The sequence below is a fragment of the Schistocerca americana genome, chromosome 2 (assembly GCF_021461395.2).
Source record: "Schistocerca americana isolate TAMUIC-IGC-003095 chromosome 2, iqSchAmer2.1, whole genome shotgun sequence".
Classification (NCBI taxonomy): Eukaryota; Metazoa; Arthropoda; class Insecta; order Orthoptera; family Acrididae; genus Schistocerca; species Schistocerca americana.
In genome coordinates, this window is record NC_060120.1 from 317,833,236 (window position 1) to 317,853,069 (window position 19,834).

The following is a 19,834-nucleotide window of genomic DNA, read 5'->3' on the forward strand; positions in this document are numbered from 1 at the left end:
TAGTGAAATTCTGCATGACCTGCTGAAGTGTCTGAACATTGATGCTGTCGATAACCATCTGAATGGCTGTTTTCAGCTCTTTTGGGGTTATTGCTGTATACCTTGTATTTAATGTAGCCCACAAAAAGGAGTCGCATGTGTTCAGATCTGGAGAATATGGTGGTCAATTGAGGCCCATGCCAGTGGCCTATGGGTACCCCAGAGCCAGAATGCGGTCCCTAAAGTGCTCCTCCAGAATACCAAACATTCAGCTGCTTTCATGGGGTAGAGCTCCGTTTTGCGTGAACCACATGTTGTCGAAATCAAGAGTCATTTTGGAAAGTGGGAATGAAATCATTTTATTCCTTGACTGGATATTGCACACCACACAGTCGCCAGTTGAGGGTGAGGAGACTTCTCGATTGCGAAATGCGGTTTCTTAATCCCCCAAATGCACCAATTTTGCTTATTGACGAACCCATCCAAATGAAAGTGGGCTTGATCACAAAACCAAACAACTGTAAGCATACTAATTCCCATTGTGCCCCATGACCAACTGCCCATTTTGGAATGTCCTAACGCAAACCGTTCACAACTTACGACAATTTTATTTCATATAGTTCAGTAATTGGGACCCTGTATGTAGCAGTTCACTGAAACAGGACACTTTTCCGGATAGACTGTTCAACCATTGCACAGAAAGCGAGGTAAGTCTGATGCTAAAAACTACTTCCCCAATCTTACTTCTGACAGCTTTATTCAAAATTCTTGAAATAGTAACATATTCAAGAGTAGCTTCCATATTTGTAAAAATTAATTACTAACAAAATGTCAATTTGGTTTTCAGATAGGCTTTTCAACAGAAAATGCTATATATGGTTTCACTGATCAAATATTAAATGTTGTTAATAACTGAACATCACCCATTGGGATTTTTAGTGATCTCTCAGAGGTTTTTGTCTGTGTGGATCATGAAATTCTTTTGGATAAGCTTAAATATTGTATGAGTGGGACCGTGCATAAATGTTCCGATCATATTTAACTGAAAGAATGCAGAAGGTTGAAATTAACAGTACATGTAACATGTAAAAATGGGCAGAGTCCTCTAACTGGGAAGGTATCAAGAATGGTGTCCTGTATTCTTAATACACAGGGTGATTCAAAAGGAACACCGCAACTTTGAAAATCGAAAACTCTGCGAAGAAGAAAAGGGGAGCTGCACGCTTTCTGTTGTCAATTGAGGGAGGCTCTGAAGTTTCATTTGGTTGCTCATTTGCTCACTAGGAGCACTGTTAGCCACATAACCTTCATTTATGTCGTTAGTGCAAGGATGGCAACTGCTCAACAAAAAGCTTTTTGTGTTATTCAGTATGGCAGAAGTGAATCAATTACATTTGTTCAGCATGCATAGTGAACCAAGTATGGTGTTCAACCTCCTGATAGGTACTGCATTGTATGTTGGTCTAAACAATTCACAAAGAAAGGGTGTTTGTGCAAAGGGAAAAGTTCTGGACAGCCATGCATGAGTGAAGAAAATGTTGGCTGTATTCAGAAAGCATTTGCTTGCAGTCCAGGAAAATCAACCCACTGAGCTAGCAGAGAACTGAAAATTCTGCAACCAACCATTCGGAGGGTCCTAAGGAAAAGATTATTAATGAAACCTTATTGTCTACAATTGGTTCAAGCCTTTTCCAAAGCTGATAAGGTGGAAAGAATAGAGTTCTGTGAGTTTGTCCTTGAGCAAATGGAAACAGATGACCAGTTCATTTCAAAGCTTGTGCTTAATGGTGAAACAACATTTCACACGTCAGGGAAAGTCAGTTGGCACAGTGTCTGTACATGAGGCACTGACAGCCCATGGGAAAGAAGCCAGCATGAATGTCATTCACCTAAGGTGAATGTTTTCTGCACCATTTCAGCCAGTAAAGTTTTTGGTCCCTTTTCCTTTGAAGGTACCTGTTTGGGAATGTTGCAGAATTGGCTTTTCCCTCAACTTGAAGAAGCATGCCAATTCATATTGCGACAGGATGAGGCACCAACCCATTGGCACTTATCTGTCCGTGCCTATCTGAATGAAAGGTACCCACAGCAGTGGCTTTGCCACCAGGCAGCTCATGACAGAATACTTCACTACTGATCTCCAAGAAGCCCTGACCTGTGTCCTGTGTGGTGTTTCTTCCCCCCCCCCCATGTTAAAGATATGGTGTTTCGACCACCTCTACCAGCTAACATGGAAGAACTAATGCCCGTGTTACACGATGCGCCAAAACCGCACACTTCTGCACCAGCGCCCCAAGTGGGCATATCTGTAACTACATACTGGCTCACTTAGACCCATCACACCATCCACTTGGGATATACCTGGCGCACATGCGCAGTAGACAGTAATAACATGCGAAATGCAAACAGAACTGTCTGATCTCTTATAAAGTTGTTCGTTCTACCATGCGAAAATCTAGGGGGACCGTATGATGTATTGGAACATCATTCCTTCAAATTATTTCTGTGAGCTCAATGTTCCTATTTAATAAGAAATTGTCTTTTATCATCATTTATTAAGTAATTGTTATTCTCTTATTTGAGTTATTACTATTCTGAATTACAGACTCAGCAGTTAATTTTATATTACGGTACTTGGTTACACAGGTATATGTGTATCTAAATTTTCATTTATACAACATTTTGCACATGGAGGACCCACTTGTTTTTGGAGATTTTACCCAGACAGTGACAGTAAATCTTCGGATTAGGGCAGGACGACGACAAAAACGAAAAGCCAGACATTGCTGGGTTCGACCCTGGCTGGAAAGAAGGAATGAAGACAGGAGAATGTATTCACTGCTTGTAAAAGAACTGAAGCCCGAAGATCCGCAAGAATTTTGGAATTCTGTGAGGATGGACATGGCCTGTTTCGGGAATCTGCTGTCTATAATAGAAGATGGAATTAGCAAGTGTGGCACATTCATGAGGGAGGCTCTCTCACCTTCTCGAAAGTGGGAATTAAATCATATGTTTATATGTTTTGTGACCACACCAATAAAATACCGGTACACACCCTGTTATGTTGCAGACTGGTTATAACATTATGTTTCCTGGTGACTGGGGAATCTTTTAAGTGTTTGGCTTTTAGCCACAGAATAGCACAGTCCACCAGTTCAAAAGTTGTTGTTGATGTATGCCATGCAATTTGCAAAACTTTAAATGCTCAGTACTTAAAGGTGCACTTGTGTTATTTTTCAGGGTTTGGAAATTGTGTATGTGCTACTCAGAATTTTGCAGTTCTTATCAGCCGCACTGGGCGTAACTGCACAGACTTTCTCACGTATCACTGCCAGTTTCTCTTTCCAGCATGCTAAAATAAAGCAACAGATGAAATCAAATCAAACATGAACCTTCATAAGCTAAGGCAGTACAATACAAATCAAAAATCACCATTTATCATTATAAACAGCCAGTATAAAAAAAGTCTGCTGTTGAAAAAAAATAAAAAAAAAAAGAAAAAAAAATTCTGCATTTATGAAAATCTAATTACTGAAAAAATGCGGAAAATCCCCAACCCGAAAATCTGAAATTAGCCACTAGCCACCTAAAAATAAGCCAACAACAAGCAGAAAGCACTACCATACTCCCTTCTGTGCATGTGCGAGTTATCACTACCTGGTGTGCATACGCGGATTGATGGCAGTTTAGAACTGCTGTCTGTTCTGGTGCACAGATAATGTGTTTGCTAATTTTCGTAGTTTCACCTGTTCTACCACTAGATGGCCGTCGCGCTAGACCAGTGCTGTTCACAGCAGACCGTCGTGTAATACCCACTTAAATGAAAGAGTAACTGCAGCTATCCGAGCTGTTACTCCGGAAATGCTACCAGAGAGTGTGTAACGAGATTGAGTATCAGGTTGATGTCACTCGAATGTCTGCACAACGATTAATTGTCCATGGTTCCATCATGTTTCTTTGATTAAATACAGATTTTCGAAGTTGTGGTATCCTTTTTGAATCACCCTGTATGTTAATGACTTGCCACTCTTATCTTCATGAAGATACAAAGCTAGTTGTTTTTTCTGATGATGATATAAGTATAGTAATCACATCCAACAATCAAGAATTAGCTGAGGAAATTGTAAATAAAGTCTTTCAGTAAATTTCAAGAGGTTCTCTGCAAATGGTTTCTCACTAACTTTTGAGAAAACAAGAGTATATGGCATAACACCTTTGATAAATATAGCCTTTGAACAGAAGTCTGTTACTAAGGCAGAATATTCAAGATATCTGGGTGTGTGCTTTGATGAGTAACCGAACTGGAAGAAACATATTGATGACCTGCTGAAACATTTGACTTCGGCTACATATGCTATTAGGGTTATTGCAAATTTTGGTGGTAAACATATATCAGTAAATTAGCCTACTATGCCTATTTTTGTTCACTGCTTTCATATTAAATATTATTTTGGAGTAATTTATCATTAAGAGAAAGCTTATTCATTGCACAAAAGCATGTAATCAGATGTTGGCTTTTGTCAGATTTTGTGCTGGATTGCCCCCCCCCCCCCCCCCCCCAAAATTGCGTTTGAGCCCCTCCCTCCCCCCACATTCCATGGTTGGTGTCTAATTTGTTGTTAGTTTTTTTTCTGAATTTGGTATTGGTGTCTTGCCAAAATATGTGTTGTTTTTTGGCTAAATTTGGTGCTGAATTTTTGGCCAAATTTGGTGATATTTTCATCATCATGTCAAAGTTCTTTACATATGAAAAGAACTATTTTTTTAAGATGAACATCATCCTTGCGATTAGAAACCATTTCAGCATTCATTAACTACTGTTTACAAATATTAAACAACTGCCATCCTCAGTATAAGATTTTTATTGGGAAAGTAACAGATTTTTGAAAAATTATATTAAAAAATTTGCCAGTTTCATGTTATTTCACTAAAAAACCTGTATTTTTTGCTTTATTATTTTTGCAATATTTTCCTGTCACTACTAATTGAAATAATACTTAAATGTAAATTTATTCATTCCATATTTGGTCATTCTCATGTTTATAATATTCCTCACAAGTGCTTTCAGTATTAACAATGAGCGTAATTACAAATATGTGAACTTGGAATTTTTGTTATATTGTTTCAGAGGTGGAACCCATTCTGGAGGAACCCCAGGACCAGTTTGCCATTGAGTTGTAGTGCTCTGTGGACATAGTGGAAGAACATGACAGGCAACATCCTGCCAAGTGCCATATGCTATTTGCACTGAAACAGTTTTCTCCCTGTCTGTCTATAGCACTGTCAACTTGCTACTTTGCAATCAACTTTCACGATCAGGGATTGGTACTGGTATTCTGATGGAAAGTATTGTTCATGTGGAGTGCCCTGCTTAAGTCAGTTTATAGTTGGGTTACAGTGTGTGGCTTTTTATTACAGAATTTTGTAATACCTTACTGTTTAATCTGTTTACTTACTTTTACGTCTACTTTAAAGAAAGCACCAAGAAAAAACATAAAAATGATATAAGTGCAAAATAGGTATATTAATTGTGAAGCTTGTTTGGTAGCAGGAATTATCTGGATAATGGATGTTTGTATTGCAGTTATATGTGAGTGCCATGTTATGATATGAACTGCCAGTTGGAGAATGTCACTATTGTAAGACTGCAATCTTTCTCCATCCTGGGAACTAGTCCCTAAGTGTGTGCACATGTTCCATCTTGCCCTTCAAATTTGGAGGTTGTAAAATATTTGGTGCACTGGGTGCATTTAAATACAAATTGTGTGATAATTGAGATTGTAGGCTCAGCCAGATCTCAATAAAGCAATTTTTAACAGAACATGTAAATGCCTTATTGAATTATTATTACCTAAATCTCATTAGAATTGTACATGTTCTTCTTGCCCTGCCCATCTAGACCCTCATTTCATTTTATATCCCAAAATGTGTGCAAATTGTTCAGGTGATGTAAGATGCAAAAAACAAAGAAAAGAGAACAAGAAATGTTATCAACATTGCATGAGGAACATTCCTGTATACTATTTCAAAAAGAAGCTATGTACTGTCGTGATAAATGTAAATTAATTTCTTACACAAGAGAAAGTAAATATCTGTTGTCATAATAAATTGAAGCCATTAGATCAGGACCAGAAACAGGCAGATAAGTAATTGGACGGCCTTCGTTCATTACTACTGCACAGACGAGAGCCTGTTAGTTGCAGCTTACAAATTGTTTACTGTTTCAGATTCAACATTAAGAGTGACAAATCTCATTTTTAAGATGGACGTGACATCATAAAATAGGTGGAAGTAATATAATTTTATATTCCTGTTCTTGCATCACTTTCTTATCGTACCACCATGTATCGTACTCCCAAGGAAACAGATTTCCCATCATTGCTAATTTTGCATTAACTTAAGTTAAAAGGGCATTAAATAATGTCTCAATCACACAGCTTTTTGAATAGAATTACCGGTTTCAGCTATGCATGATTTAAAGTCACTTAGTCTTGTACAAAAAGGTGTGCATTATTCAGGAACACACATTTTCAATAACTTGCCAGCAGCCATAAAAAGCTTAACAACCAATGAAATTCAGTTTAAGAGAAGCCTAAAGGATTTATTGGTGGCCAACTCCTTCTACTCCATTGATGAATTTCTGAGGAAAACCAACTGATTTGTATATAAGTACAACATAACTTCTGCACAATTTCAGTGCAGTAATGTGTTCACTGAAAATTTGTGTGTGTGTGTGTGTGTGTGTGTGTGTGTGTGTGTGTGTGTGTGTGTAAGTATAATCTAACTTCTGCACCATTTCAGTGCAGTAATGTGTTCATTGTAAATAAGTATTACAGTAGTTGTATTACATGTTTCTTACCTTATAAATAAATATAAAACTTTTTTATTTTAAATTCAGTGCAATAGTATTTGTAAAATGACTCTTAGTGTTCATTTTTTAATGACGATCATTCCACTTGGGACCTGTGGAATGGTACATTAGCTTATATGTTTTAGTTTAAATATTTGTCATGTATTGTTGTTTTTCTGACATGTTCCACATCCTGGAGGACCTCCTCACTACGGATCAATTGGAATGAAAGTAAATCTAATCTAATCTAATCTATCTTCAGACTCTACAATAGAAGTAAAAGGAAGTAAGTTACTAGATGAAATTAAAAACGAGTGACAGAAGTTGTAACAAAAACACAATATACCTCCCATTCTGGTGCACTGCAAAAAGTCAAAACATGTAAAAATAACCAGAGCCAAAACTGCAATGCCTGCTTCAACTGATCATATATAGGATGCATAGCAATTTAAGAGTCGTTCATGCAGACGTAACATGCAAACCAATGTAAAAAAAATTAAAATGAATTTCATTTAAAAGTACAACTCTTAGAAAAAAATTCTCAGTTGTATTCATTTTCTGACAGTTCAGAGTGGTCAAAATTTAACAAAATTTTCTTAAAAAAGAGAAAGGATTACAGAAATCATTTTAAAATTGAATATATTGTGAGGGTTAGAAAAACAGACCTTATAAAGGCAGAAGATGGCATAAACTTTGAGAACATGCAATTGTCCAGATTCTCATATCCCAGTTTATATTTTGATTGGGACAGTTAGTAACAAAAGTGAAATGGGGACGGACATAGAGTAATGAAAAGAAGCAAATTTTTGGAAATACTTAAATAAAATAGCAGATTTCATAATTTATAGTGAGAAGATAGTGAAGTGCAGCAGTCGTTGCTAAATGGCGCAAGTTACTCATACTTTGAGTAGTTACTTGAGAAGTTACTTCAACTTTGCTGCAGTTCTTATGCTATTCAAAGTAAAAGGCTTTCTTCCAGGGAGTAGTGCACTGCTCCATATGCTGTGCATTCACAATAGATGCATAGATGATAGCAATACTGTTGATCTTTCCAAATCTTCAATGGTACCTGGCATTACTTCTCACTAGCAACACAAATGTCAGGAAATGAGTTCCTCAGAGATTTGGTTGAAGACACTTTGCTTGTAAAGAACATGGTCAGGATGCTGTGTCTAGCAAACAGTTCTAGTTCCTCCAAAATGTTGAGGTATCTACTTTTAGAAGCAGTATGCAATTGTGCAAATTATTTACTATACCTCTTATTCTGTTTTAATTTTTAAATACTCACCAAAAACGCAGGTATTTGTGTGTTCTTCAGATCTTGTTTCAAAGGCACTTTCCATGTGTCCAATATTAAAGCAACTGCGACCATTACAAGTAATTTTATAAATGCCTGACTGTAAAAATTTACTGTGATCCTGGCCAATCTTATGGCAAAGACACAGTGACAGTTCATGGATTTTTTTTCGTGGGGGTTCACAGGAAGATGAACAACAAAGATCCATCTAACTAACATAAAAAGGCGAAAACTGAATAACAAAATAGTTGCTAGAGGAAAGATGCTTATCTTACAGTGAATGTTTGTAAGAAAACTCCATTCTCTCTCCTTAGAAGCAGAGAATCTGTCAACAACGCATTCACAAAAATCGTCAATGCTGTGAATGAAGTCCTTGTTGGAGAATGCTATCAGCCTATCTTGACTCGTTACTTAGCAGGAAAGTTTTTATTCTCTTCTGGGTAGAGAAAGATCACTCCGCTTTAGACATTGTCACCAGTATGGTAACAATCACTTTCAGGAGTTTCATTGTTCATCTAAAAGGCTGAATTTCGAGCAGTAATTGCAGAACTGGAACAGTGCCTGTGAAAGTCCTAAACTTATTCTTCCCGTATGGTATCTGAAGCTCCATTTTCAGCTTATTGCATTAAAGAAAAATACATATTCCCCAAGACCTCTGCAGCAACTTTTGTGGAAACTGGCTTGTACTGTGCTGCACATGTTAGTACTGTACTTAGCCATATTTGTAATTTTTCCTTTAGGAATAGTCAGTTTCCTTAATGATTAAAGTACTCAGTAGTAAAGCCACTTTATCAGAAGGGAGAAAGGGATAATGTAGAAAATTTTAGACCTATTTCTAAGCCATCAGCATTTGCTAAACTTATTGAAAAGGCTGTGTATGTAAGGATAACTCATCTTCGCTATGAACTGTACAGATCGGCTTTAGAAGTTGTTTAACAACTGAAAATGTCATATTCTATTCTCTCTGTGAGGTACTGGATGGGTTAAACAAAAGATTTTGAACGCTAGGCATGTTTTTTGATTTAACTAAGGTGTTTGTGTTGATCACAAAATATTGCTCCAGAAGTTGGACCATTACGGAATACGGGGAGTAGCTCACAATTGGTTCACGTCTTCCTTTCGTAACAGACAGCAAAAGGTCATTATTCACAGTGTTGAGAATGGCTGTGATGTGGGGTCTGTGAGGTAACAGGCGAATTGTGGCGCCCTGAAAATATTCTAAGTTGGCGTGACCGCACAGGCTGTTCGGCCAGCCGGGGCCCGGCAGCAAACACGTGATGTCAAACATCAGCCGGATGAGAGGGGTAGCCCCAGCACATGGTCCAGCCGTGTGGCTGGGAATTCCATTGTGTCGCTGGGAGTGCCAAAGATGGCGGACTTGTGAAACATTAATGGCAGACATTTCACAGTTCGTATAGAAATCAATAGTAGTCAGATGAATCATGATACCTCAAAAAGAAACATGTACATTACTATTATTTGCACAATGATTCTGATCGTGTAATCAGATTTTCAATATCTTTATTAGTTTGAAGTTTAGGATCTGACAGTAAATTAATAAGTAACACCCAGCAATGAATTTCCAAATTATAAACGCTTCATCTAATTTTATCGATAGATGTGTCTTTAAAAAGTTATAAGTGTAAATGTAAATTGGTGTAAATTACAGGCATGTAACTTGAATAGTACATGAGTTATTTGAGGTCAAAATGGCTGATTACTATCAATCGTGTCAGGCCATAAGTACTCCACAATTACATGAAAAAATGGCTCGCCTACCTTTTGTTGCTATTCCTTTGATATATGTTTATTTAATTGGTTTATGTGTTTAATAATGTGTGTTAGAGCATGTTTATGGTCCAGCCGTAGGAATAGTTATTTAATTTCTAGTTATTTAAGTGTAAATCCAGTATTTGGTATGTTTTTCAATATGTTTGTGAGTGCACGTTAGCTTGGAGACATGGAGGGAGCGCTCTAGCCAATCACAGCACTTGTTACTAAGAAAGATGTATGGAGGTTGGGGAGGAGCATGGTTTTTCGGAGAGGACACGAGATACTTTGGGAGAGTGCGGCACGGGGCAGTACGGTGCTGGACGAGACGGCGCGACAGAAGCATGGTCACGAGGGAGACTTGGAGAGTGTGGAGTCGTTTGCGCGTGGTCGCGAGAGATAGAAATACTTCGGAGTGAGGATTTGTGCACTTGTGAGATTTCCGTAGCTTCTACAGTGAAGACGTAGTTTGCATTTAGAAATGAATATCTCACTAGCTATGTTGCTGTTCATAGCTAATTACGTGCAGTACCAATCTATTGTTTCCCTGCTATTCAACTTATATTTTATTTAATTGCTGGACCATCAACACCAATAAGCCTTTTGCAGAAATATACCACATTTTCAAAAGTACTTCTACTATCGTACTCATCATTTCAAGTTGTTAAGATAGTACCAGCAGATTTTATTTAACTGCAATCTTTCATTTATAAATTTATATGTTACATTCATAATTCACAATTGCTGATTCATGTGTGTATTCTTATCGTATACTGTAGACTCAGCAGTATTTGGCCTGTAAAGTGCCAACTATGTATCCCAGCCACTAGATAATGAACTCAGCCAAAACTTTTAATATTTCAATGTTGAGTCGGAGGGGATGTAGTTGAGGGCCACCACACCAACTATCATTTCATTTATTGTTAAGTGAAAGCCCGCAGGTCTGAGTGGGGTAGAGTCAAATAGGGGGGTGCTCCAGGGATCAGTGTTGGTTCCACACCTGTTTTTTATTTATGTAAATGATATGCCCTCTAGTATTACGGGTAACTCTAAAATATTTCTGTTTGCCCCCCTTCTAACAGCCGTGTACCGCAAGTCTCTAGAGGAACGGAAGGTTCCAAATGATTGGAAAAGAGCACAGGTAGTCGCAGTCTTCAAGAAGGGTCGTCGAGCAGATGCGCAAAACTATAGACCTATATCTCTGATGTCGATCTGTTGTAGAATTTTAGAACATGTTTTTTGCTCGCGTATCATGTCGTTTTTGGAAACCCAAAATCTACTCTGTAGGAATCAACATGGATTCCGGAAACAGCGATCGTGTGGGACCCAACTCGCTTTATTTGTTCATGAGACCCAGAAAATATTAGATACAGGCTCCCAGGTAGATGCTATTTTCCTTGACTTCCAGAAGGCATTCGATACAGTTCCGCACAGTCGCCTGATAAACAAAGTAAGAGCCTACGGAATATCAGACCAGCTGTGTGGCTGGATTGAAGAGTTTTTAGCAAACAGAACACAGCATGTTGTTATCAATGGAGAGACATTAAAGTAAATCTGGTGTGCCACAGGGTAGTGTTATGGGACCATTGCTTTTCACAATATATATAAATGACATAGTAGATAGTGTCGGAAGTTCCATGCGGCTTTTCGCGGATGATGCTGTAGTATACAGAGAAGTTGCAGCATTAGAAAATTGTCGCAAAATGCAGGAAGATCTGCAGCGGATAGGCACTTGGTGCAGGGAGTGGCAACTGACCCTTAACATAGACAAATGTAATGTATTGCGAATACATAGAAAGAAGGATCCTTTATTGTATGATTATATGATAGCGGAACAAACACTGGTAGCAGTTACTTCTGTAAAATATCTGGGAGTATGCGTGCGGAACGATTTGAAGTGGAATGATCATGTAAAATTAATTGTTGGTAAGGCGGGTACCAGGTTGAGATTCATTGGTAGAGTCCTTAGCAAATGTAGTCCGTCAACAAAGGAGGTGGCTTACAAAACACTCGTTCGACCTATACTTGAGTATTGCTCATCAGTGTGGGATCCATACCAGATCGGGTTGATGGAGGAGATAGAGAAAATCCAAAGAAGAGCGGCGCGTTTCGTCACAGGGTTATTTGGTAACCGTGATAGCATTACGGAGATTTTTAGCAAACTCAAGTGGCAGACTCTGCAAGAGAGGCGCTCTGCATCGTGGGTGCGTTTCTGGATGAGGTATCGACTATATTGCTTCCCCCTACTTATACCTCCCAAGGAGATCATGAATGTAAAATTAGAGAGATTCGAGCACGCACGGAGGCTTTCAGACAGTCCTTCCCGCGAACCATACGCGACTGGAACAGAAAAGGGAGGTAATGACAGTGGCACGTAAAGAGCCCTCCGCCACACCGGTGGGTGGCGTGCGGAGTATAAATGTAGATGTAGATGACACTAGCTTGGTAGTAAAGGATGTTGTGCGCAATATTGGCCCGGTTTCGAACAGTGTAGTTCATGACACAAGTTCATGGTTTGTAGGAAATAAACTAACGCTAAACACAGTGAGACTCAGTTCATAATTCAACAAAACCCGGTGTTTTAATTTCAGAGAATGGGCATGTGATTACTGAAGCTGAACAATTCAAATTTCTAGGTGTTCAGATAGATAGTAAACTGTTGTGGAAAGTCCACGTTCACGATCTTGTTCGAAGACTTAATGCTGCCATTTTTACTATTCGAATGGTGTCTGAAGTGAGTGATTGACATGAAAATTAGTCTTCTTTGCTTATTTTCATTTGATTATGTCACATGGTATTATATTTTGGGGTAACTCTTCCCATTCTGAAACGATATTTTTGGCTCAGAAATGGGCGGTTCGGGGGCAATAGGTGGTGTAAGTTCGCAAACCTCTTGTCGCCCCCTGTTCACTAGCCTGGGTATTTTGACATTGGCTTCTCTATACATATATACTTTAGCGTCATTTCTTATTAACAATATTAGCTTATTCCCAAGAATGAGCAGCTTTCACACAGTTAATACTCATCAGAAATCCAACCTGCATTTGGATCGTAATTTCTTAACTCTTGTGCAGAAAGGTGTGCAGTATACTGCTGCATCCATTTTCAATAAACTACTACAAGAATTCAAAAATGTCAGCAGTAATCCACACGCTTTCAAATCAGAACTGAAGAGTTTCCTCATAGGTCACTCCTTCTGTAATGTTGAGGAGTTCCTTGAAAAATCGAGCTGATTCTTATGTTATATTGTTGATTGTGTTTACTGAAACTTAGGGCTTGACTTTTTTTGGGTTCATAAACACTTTATTTTTGTCTGTTATTCCTTTTACGTTGTTATTTCATGTACTGACATGTTCCATAACCTTGGAGATTTGCTCCCCAATTTGGTCCTATGGAACTTGACGTGTAAATAAATATGAAACAAACTTTTCAGAATTAGTTAAAATTACAGCATTGAGATGCCCTGTGAAGTCAAAGCGTTCAGCAACTTTCAAAGCATTCAGCAACTTGAGTGATAATTGTATCACATACTTCTTTTGCGGCAGCATTTTTTGGAACTTTGTCTTCCTGTCTCCATCTCTTCACAAGATACAGCAACTCTTTGCACGTGAGAATAGTGTCAATGTCGCTACCTCAGATATCCTGTATGGCTCTTTTCAAATGTTTTATCATCTGCCCATTTTTATAATTGACTGTACAATGTGTCAGCGTGTGGCATAACATGATTGAATGTAGATAACCAAAATTGAAATGTTCGGTCATCTAATTTTAGGCGAAGCTCTCTCTCCTGAGTAATAGTTTCCTGAGGTGTAAGCTCAATTATCTCTAGGCATTTAGAAGTGAGTCCATTGTTGTACACAACTTCCACAGTTCTTGATTTAAAATTCCATCTCATGCTGGATACATGAGGCACTTTCCCCATTCACTGTATCAGTTAACATCGCTGTATGCTGGTGTGGAGAGAAAAAAAAAAAACCCTCGTAGATTGGGCTAAAATCCATTTCAACTTGTAGGCATAACAATGAACAAAATAGGCATGTTTAAAATGCTCTTGTAGAAAAGTCTGTATGACTGAACAATGACCACTCACAAGAGCTGTACCACTGCAGCTCTGAAAAATAACTGTGTGAATCATCCACAATATCCAGTAAAATTTCTTTAAGTGATCGCCTAACATTTCTACATCTTGTTCATGAGAAGTGACGGAAGTTCTAAACCTGTCTACAGGTCTACCCTGAGACAAAGATAATGACAAACTGTGAAATTGTTGAAATATCAGTTGTCTCATCTGCAATAACAGCAAAATCAGCAGCAGCAATTTCCTTCCTTACTCGGTCATGACATACCTCCAGCATATAAGAAAGTAAATCATTTTTAACATGTTTCGAAGTGCCTTCGAAAATAGGAGCCTTCGAAAGATGGTCGCTAAGCACATTTAGTTCAGCAGTCAAATTTACAACACCATGTGTAATTCCTGGAGCTGATGAATCACTCATTCATCATGTTCTTGAAGTACGAGCTCAAAAGTACCACAAAATTTAATACTGTACACAATTTTAGAGAGTACGTAATGGTTTTTATGAATATGAGCATTGTGTATTTCAGTTGATTGTCTATAAGCTCTGTCGAACTGTTGTCTAATATTGTGTTTCCCTAAAAGATTGTGCTCTAGCTATACGATCTTATGTCATTTTAGACTGCTTATGTTTTGTTACCTTCTGTGATAAATTTCCCAGATTCTGAATGCCTCTTAGCATCCAAGTCATTCCAAACCCAGTGTTTTCGTTCTCAAACAAAAAGCACGGAGAACAGTACAGTTTGTTCATAATATCACAACCAAATATGCAGTCTACTTTCCCCTAAATGTCTGGTCTGAACATCCTTACAATTTCTTTACTTTTATTATTATTTTTCATGACTGACTTGATATCTGGTGTCCGTTTTGCTACATCCTTGATACGCAGCTTATCTTCAAGAGATGGGGGAAGAGAAATTAGTTTCCCCTAAATCTCTGCACTGAATTATCACACACATTAATTTCACACTGCAGAGACTATATGGCTGAGGACTCAGTATTCAATCTCACAACTGCTTATTGAATCCTTCTGTGTGACCAACTGTAAAGGCTGGTCTCAGTATTGGTAACTTCACTACAATAAATAAGAGAAAATTCCTGTCAACTGTTGCTAAGTAGACACTTATTATTTCAGTTTCAGAAATATGACTGCTCACAAGGATAAAGGACACATTAGATATAATGCACAGAATACTGTACATATGAATTAGATTCAAAATCTGCTATTTGTCACGGTTGGGAGGAAGTAGAACCACAACAACAGGAGGAAAAGTGGATACACGGCAGAACATTGCTCTAGTGCTCAGACTTGGAGTGACCTGCTGCCCCTGTAACATCCTGCACCCCTCGCTAATGAAGTCAGACTTGAATTTGGTCTTCAGGGTGCAGAACAGAATTTTACACCTGGGTAGAACTGAGCACACAAGAGCTGATGACCAGTTTTAAATGTGACTGTAGATGTCAGTATACAATTATCCACCATGGAGGCAGGAAAATTCACTATAATAACTTTAAAATTGTTACATACTGTAAAATTTTCTCTGATGTGAATATTTCTATTGAGGTTTATTGCCGCATTGCACCGTAGAACGAACCGCCAGTGCAAAGAAACATTTGAAAAGTGATTTTAGTTGGAAGTCTAATTTGACATTGATTTACGAAAACAATTTTCATTTTGTTTGAGACTCCTTGCCCTGATATTCCGTTGCAACACATTTTGTTTTCATGCTGTCATTGTTCCAATGTTTGTTTCCTAGCAATGCCATTTGTTTTTTGGTCATCTAACAAATATTTATTACATCTTTACTTTTACACCCGTTATCACAGGTTGTCTGTTTCAGGATGTTGAGTTCTTTATATATTTCTTCTTGTGACAGAGGAGCCATATCATTCAATAATGCCTTGTATGACATGGCTCTCTTTGTCGCAAGAAGAAATAGATAAAGAACTCAATATTTCAAAACAGGTAGCATGTGCTAATGGCTATAAAAGTAAAGACGTAATGAATATTTATTACAAGATCAAAAAGCAAATGACATCGCTTTGAAATAAATGTCAGAAAATGACAGCAGGAAAGCAAAATATTTCGGAATGGAATATCAGGGTAAGGTGTCTCAAAAAGTTGAAAATGATTTTCATAAATCCTATGTCTAATTAGGCTTCCAAACTAAAACCATTTGCAAATGTGTCTTCGCCATAAGACTGGCGAGAATCACAGTAATTTTTTCAGTCAGGCATTTCCAAAGTTACATATGATAACCGCATTGCTTTACATTGGACAGACCTTTGAAACAAGATTTAAAGAACACTTACATACCTCCAATAAAACGACTTATGGAGATCATTTTAAAAATCAAAAACACACAATAACGGACATAACAAATAATTTGAAGATTTTGCACACCTCTTCCAAAAGTAAGATATCTCATCATTTTGGAGAAGCTACATTTGTGTTTCTAATGAGAAGTGTTATCATACACTGTCAAAGGCCAGCTGAGATCAACAGTGACACCATCATCTACAGAGCTTTGTGGATGCACAGCACATAGGGCAGTGTGCCGCTCCCTGCAGGAACATCTGCTATCTTGAATATTATTTCTGCAGCTCGTGGTTTAGTGGCTAGTGTTGCTGCCTCTGGATCATGGGGTCACACGTTCTATTCCCAACTGGGTTGGGGATTTTCTCTGCCAGGGGACAGGGTGTTTATGTTGTCCTCATCATTTCATCATCATTCGTAACAGTGGCAAAATTGGAGTGTGTAAAAATTGGGACTTTGTACGGGCACTGATGACCGTGCAGTTGAGCACCCCACAACCAATCATCATCATCATCATCATCATAATCTATCTTGAATATTATGGAATATACTTCTATTAAATTAATAAAACCTTCCATAATCTATTACATTAATAAGAACATCCCAGAATCTCTAGAATCATGAAGGCAATATTTTCTTATTTTATTTTATTTAATAGTGGGAATCAAACCAGCTGCTTTAGACTTTGTAACCCACACACCTGTAACCACTGATCACAGGGGGCAGTATGGAAAAGTGCACTTACACACACACACACACACACACACACACACACACACACACACACGGAAAAAATGACAACCCCAAAAAATTACTGTAGCGTAACAAAATTTCAGGAACAAATTTGTCTAGGTAATATATTTAAGTGATTAATGGCACAAAATCACAGGTTAATGTATGTGCAAAATAAGCCATTGCAAATGTGAAATGATGGTACATTAATGCAAAATGATTAATAACTGGTCTAACCAATGTTGAATGCAAGCATGCAAATGTGCTTGCATTGTGCTGTAAAGGTGCCAGATGTCAATTTGTGGGATGGAGTTCCATGCCTGTTGCACTTGGTCAGTTAATACAGAGACAGTTTATGGATGACACTGTAGTTGTTGTCTGATGATGTCCCATATGTGCTCAATTGGAGACAGATCGAGCATGCCAAGGCCACATGTTGACACAGTGTACCGTATTTACTCGAATCTAAGCCGCACTTTTTTTCCGGTTTTCGTAATCCAAAAAACCGCCTGCGGCTTAGAATCGAGTGCAAAGCAAGCGGAAGTTATGAAAAATGTTGGTACATGCCGCCACAACTAACTTCTGCCGTCGAATGTATGTAGCGCTATGCAGGCATGCTTTGTAGGCACACAGATAAATACTGGCGCCAAAACCTCTGCGTCAGTAAATATATTTAAAAAAGGTTGAAGACGAGCTTTTTTCTCCGCCGCGAGTTTTGACCACTGCATTTTCATACATTATCCAACGAAGTAAATACAAATTTCGTATTGTTCATCTTCGAATGTAGCACAATTTCAGTGTACTACGAAAATCTGACTGGCATGACTGGGATGTTTGTCAATATGGCCAACTCTACGTTCTGAATTTTTTCCTATCTGTGAGAAGAGATGGTTGCTAATAGGAACCTGATGAAATTTGAATCACATACAGTATTCTCTTCACCATAAGAATAATACGAATATAAACATTTTGCCATGTATTCTTTCGTGTTTGCTGCTATCTCATTTAAATCCTGTCTGCCAAATAAACTACGAAACTAGGGTGAGACAACAGCAAACGCGGAAGAATATACGTATCGTGTCATGTTTATATTCGTATTATTCTTATGCCTAATAGTGAAACAGTCAAAAATGAAGCACGGCAAGTGACTAGATTTTTAAATCTAAGATGACTAATTTCTGTGCAGAATTTGATGTAATAAAGAAGCGGCCGCAAAGATTTTCAAACGGAGAAAAATTTTCACCCAACTCTCGTTCAGAACATGTTCTATCATACGCAGTGTATTATTTGATTCTTGTTGATCATTATCAAAGAAAGCAGCAGTGTAAGTAACAACAAATAGCAGTCTCTTGCCATTGTTTCGCTAATGAGACGATTCCTCTCTTTTTTTTTTTTTTTTAAATTGTACGCGGCGGTAGCGCGCACAAAAGCAAGCCATGCCGCGAGCCGCGATAGGCCGTAAACACGCACTATCAAAATGCTACAAACAATGCATGACACAGTGCAGTAATGCATTTTCAGCTTAAGAGTGACGCAAACACCTATAACAAAGAAAACGGCACTTATCAGATCAAAGCAAAATAAGCAATCGATTCAAACCAGACGAAGCACGTGAAAAAGGAAGGGCACCCGTGTAAATACGGACGGAGCGCGTGACGCATAGCAATGGCTACGTGGTAAAGCTTAACTGCTAAGCTTACGACTCGAACCAAACTACTGTAGCTGTATCGTCATTCATTCGACCTAAATTGTGTCTCATATTACAATGGACCAACTTTGTTTCGATTTGGAGGTGCGGCCGACAACTTTTCTCTCCCCTTGAATTTCGAGTCTCAAATTTCAGGTGCGGCTTAGATTCGGGAATTTTTTTTTTCCTTTATTTCGAGTCTCATTTTTCAGGTGCGGCTTAGATTCGAGTAAATACGGTATAGCATGTTGGAATACAACAGCAGTATGTGGACGAGTGTTGTGCTATTGGAAAACACCGTCTGTAATGCTGTTCATGAGTGACAACACAACAGGTTAAATCACCAGACTGACATACAAATTTGTTTTCAGCCTGGACCATAATACTGCATGCGGGGCCAGTGCGTCTAGCTCATAGACATGTTGGCTGGAGGCCCTCAACTGGCCCCCTCCTAAGCAACATAATGACCATCACTGGCACTGAGGCAGAACCAGCTTCCATCAGAAAACACAACAGACCTCCACCTTGCCCTCCAACGAGCTCTCGCTTGACATCACTAAAGTCACAAATGGCAGTGGTCTGGGGTGCAGTGCTAAAGAGTGTATGGCTCAGAGCCGCCCTCGAGGCAACTGATTTGTAACAGTTCATTGTGTTGCTGTGTTGCTAACAGCACTATGCAACCGCCATTCCATCACCACACCCTGTCGTTTTATTTCTCTCCTTTTCCTCTTCCCCCCCCCCCCCCCCCCCGCCTCTTCCCTGCCCTCCACCTAACCTGCAGTACTTTACTGTCCACCACCCCCACCGTGCTCTCTCTCCCCCTCCCCGCCCCAGCCTCCTCCTTACCCCCACTCAGTTGCCACTCCCATCAGGCACAGGTGCTGCTGCTCGCAGTGAGGTTTCAATTGCCTGAGACTGCAGTCGTGTGTGTAAATCGCATTTGCGTGTGTGTGTGTGTGTGTGTGTGTGTGTGTTTTTTTTGTTGTTGACAAAGGCCTTAATGGCTGAAAGCGTTAATTGTGAGAGTCTTTTTGTTATGCCTATCTGCGACTCACCATTTCCTCTATATGGTGAGTAGAAACTTTCCTTCTCATAATATTGTTACATTCCATCCTGGATTTTCCATT

General features: G+C 38.7%; 1 protein-coding gene across 1 annotated transcript in view; it reads left to right on the forward strand.

The window, feature by feature from the left end:
- The window catches only part of LOC124595204 (eukaryotic translation initiation factor 4E-binding protein), a 28,262-nt gene extending 22,462 nt beyond the window's left edge, over positions 1-5,800 (forward strand). Inside the window, exon 3 of the mRNA XM_047133842.1 lies at positions 5,108-5,800. Coding sequence (XP_046989798.1) covers positions 5,108-5,160 — 53 coding nt within the window. The 3' untranslated portion in view covers positions 5,161-5,800. The remainder of the gene's footprint in view (positions 1-5,107) is intronic.
- Positions 5,801-19,834: the final 14,034 nt, after the last annotated feature.